The sequence below is a fragment of the Eurypyga helias genome, unplaced genomic scaffold (assembly GCF_000690775.1).
Source record: "Eurypyga helias isolate BGI_N326 unplaced genomic scaffold, ASM69077v1 scaffold34881, whole genome shotgun sequence".
Classification (NCBI taxonomy): Eukaryota; Metazoa; Chordata; class Aves; order Eurypygiformes; family Eurypygidae; genus Eurypyga; species Eurypyga helias.
Genome location: NW_010233343.1, coordinates 1 through 2,117, shown reverse-complemented (window position 1 = coordinate 2,117; position 2,117 = coordinate 1). Strand labels below are relative to the sequence as shown.

Sequence of the window (2,117 nt, the reverse complement as noted above, 5' to 3'; positions counted from 1 at the left end):
AACCGCACGCCCTGCCGGGTCAAACCCCACGCGCGCAGACAGCACCCGGACTCTGCCACCTGAACTTCGGCACCTCTCGGCCCCAAGCGCTCCAAGTGAGACTCAGACCTTCCCTGCAATACGTACGCTCATACCTTTCAAAAGGTAAACAGCAACACCCCAACCAGAGCCCACCGGAGCAGTTTCTTTGGACCGTTCAGTTTCCTTCAGACACTGTATGTGCCCTGCAAGCGGGGCTCCGACCCTCATCCCTGCACTCAGCTCTGATCTTCTGCCCTCGCTTAAACAACCGAGTACAAATCATGAAGATACGCTGCGCTCGGTCACCCAAATGAAACAGGAAAGCAGGCCGCGGAGGGTTTGATGCTGACAACATCTTCCTAGGCTGTAAGTGGAAGAGCTCTTTCTGGTTTTGGGGTTTTTTTGGATTTCTCCAGCTCAGTTTTACCCAGATATCCCCCATCCATGACATACACCGGGCAAACACTTTTCAGTGTCAGAGCTATTAGACAACACCATGCCTTCCTGTAAATCTGCAAACTAAGCCACACGTAAAACACCTCAAAGTAATTAAAAGCAAACGGAGACAGCTCTTACTTTACAGCCGTACTGCAGGGCTAGCTTGTTAAGGTTATCATCCTCTGTAATCTCACGCTCCAGAAGTACCACATCTCCAACTCTGTCCCGAGAAGTGCTGCATCGCTGCTGCTCCTTGCCCCTCGGTCGCAATTCCATGACATTGAGTTCCTCCTCTGACGATTCTTCTGAATCGGATCGGCCGTTGGGAAACACATACACCTGCCTGCCCGGGTAGTTGTGGATGGTGACGGGAGCCTGGAAGGATCCTGGCCTGCTCTCATGCAGCCTCATCTTTTACACCACCACCTGGAACAAAACCCAGACATTTTGAATTTCCTTAATACCACGACTTATTTCTTAGCACACAAGACCTGGTAGAAGGGACAAAAAGCCCAGTGGTTGCGTGCACACACACACGCTGAGCTTTCCCTCGACCCAGATCAAGCCCCGAAGATGCCGTTCTAGCAGCAATGACAGAAATATTAGAGGTTACGTACACAAACTCCAACAACGGGTGGGTTATTTTCAAACTTTTGGCTACCTGTGGACAAACCACTACTTTGCTACACATCTTAAATACTGCTTTCCATAATTTCATTAAAAAAAAAGCAGCAGTCAGTTGAGCCAAGTGTCTTTAATTATGGTAAAAAAAATAATCCATGGAACCACATGTGATCTACCAATACACATTTAACTGACCAAAATTATCCTTTATGTCACCTTTCCAGAATCCTTAGTTCACTATACTTTAAGAATCCACATTTTCATTTCACAGAAGTGTATTTTTTTCAAGCTACACTTTAACTTCAACCTGAATGACGTCATCTCATCGTATAGAGACAAGAACCGGCCTGAGCACCACTTTGCTACACATCTTAAATACTGCTTTCCATAATTTCATTAAAAAAAAAGCAGCAGTCAGTTGAGCCAAGTGTCTTTAATTATGGTAAAAAAAATAATCCATGGAACCACATGTGATCTACCAATACACATTTAACTGACCAAAATTATCCTTTATGTCACCTTTCCAGAATCCTTAGTTCACTATACTTTAAGAATCCACATTTTCATTTCATGGAAGTGTATTTTTTTCAAGCTACACTTTAACTTCAACCTGAATGACAACGTCATCTCGTCGTATAGAGACAAGAACCGGCCTGAGCACCCTGTTCTAATTACTGCCTAACGCAGCAAGTTAGTAGGAAGCTACTTCTGTTTCTTCTTTTCGTCAATCCTCAGCTCCACAAAGCATTTGTTGTCAGGGTCAGGTATAGCCAGGAAAACCTCACGTTCCCACAGAACCCCAGTGACCCTAACACGAAGCATTTCGGGAGTGTTCAGCGCGGCACCCAGGGGATGCAGGGTTATGGTGGAAGAGCTGGAAGAACAAGGCCTCCCCGGACACACCTTGCGGGACACCTCTGCTTTTCGATAAGGGTGCTGGGGGTACCCTCCTGACGCCCCTCACTTCTCGTTTCTCCCCGGAGAGGGCCAGAACACCTCTCCAGCCCGGCTCCGGCCGCCCCACGCCCCTCACC

At 47.3% G+C, this 2,117-nt stretch overlaps 1 protein-coding gene across 1 annotated transcript in view; it reads right to left on the bottom strand.

The window, feature by feature from the left end:
• The window catches only part of LYSMD4 (LysM, putative peptidoglycan-binding, domain containing 4), a 4,863-nt gene extending 3,993 nt beyond the window's left edge, over nucleotides 1-870 (bottom strand). The window contains exon 1 of the mRNA XM_010161716.1: nucleotides 598-870. Coding sequence (XP_010160018.1) covers nucleotides 598-870 — 273 coding nt within the window. The remainder of the gene's footprint in view (nucleotides 1-597) is intronic.
• Between the last annotated feature and the right edge of the window lie 1,247 nt (nucleotides 871-2,117).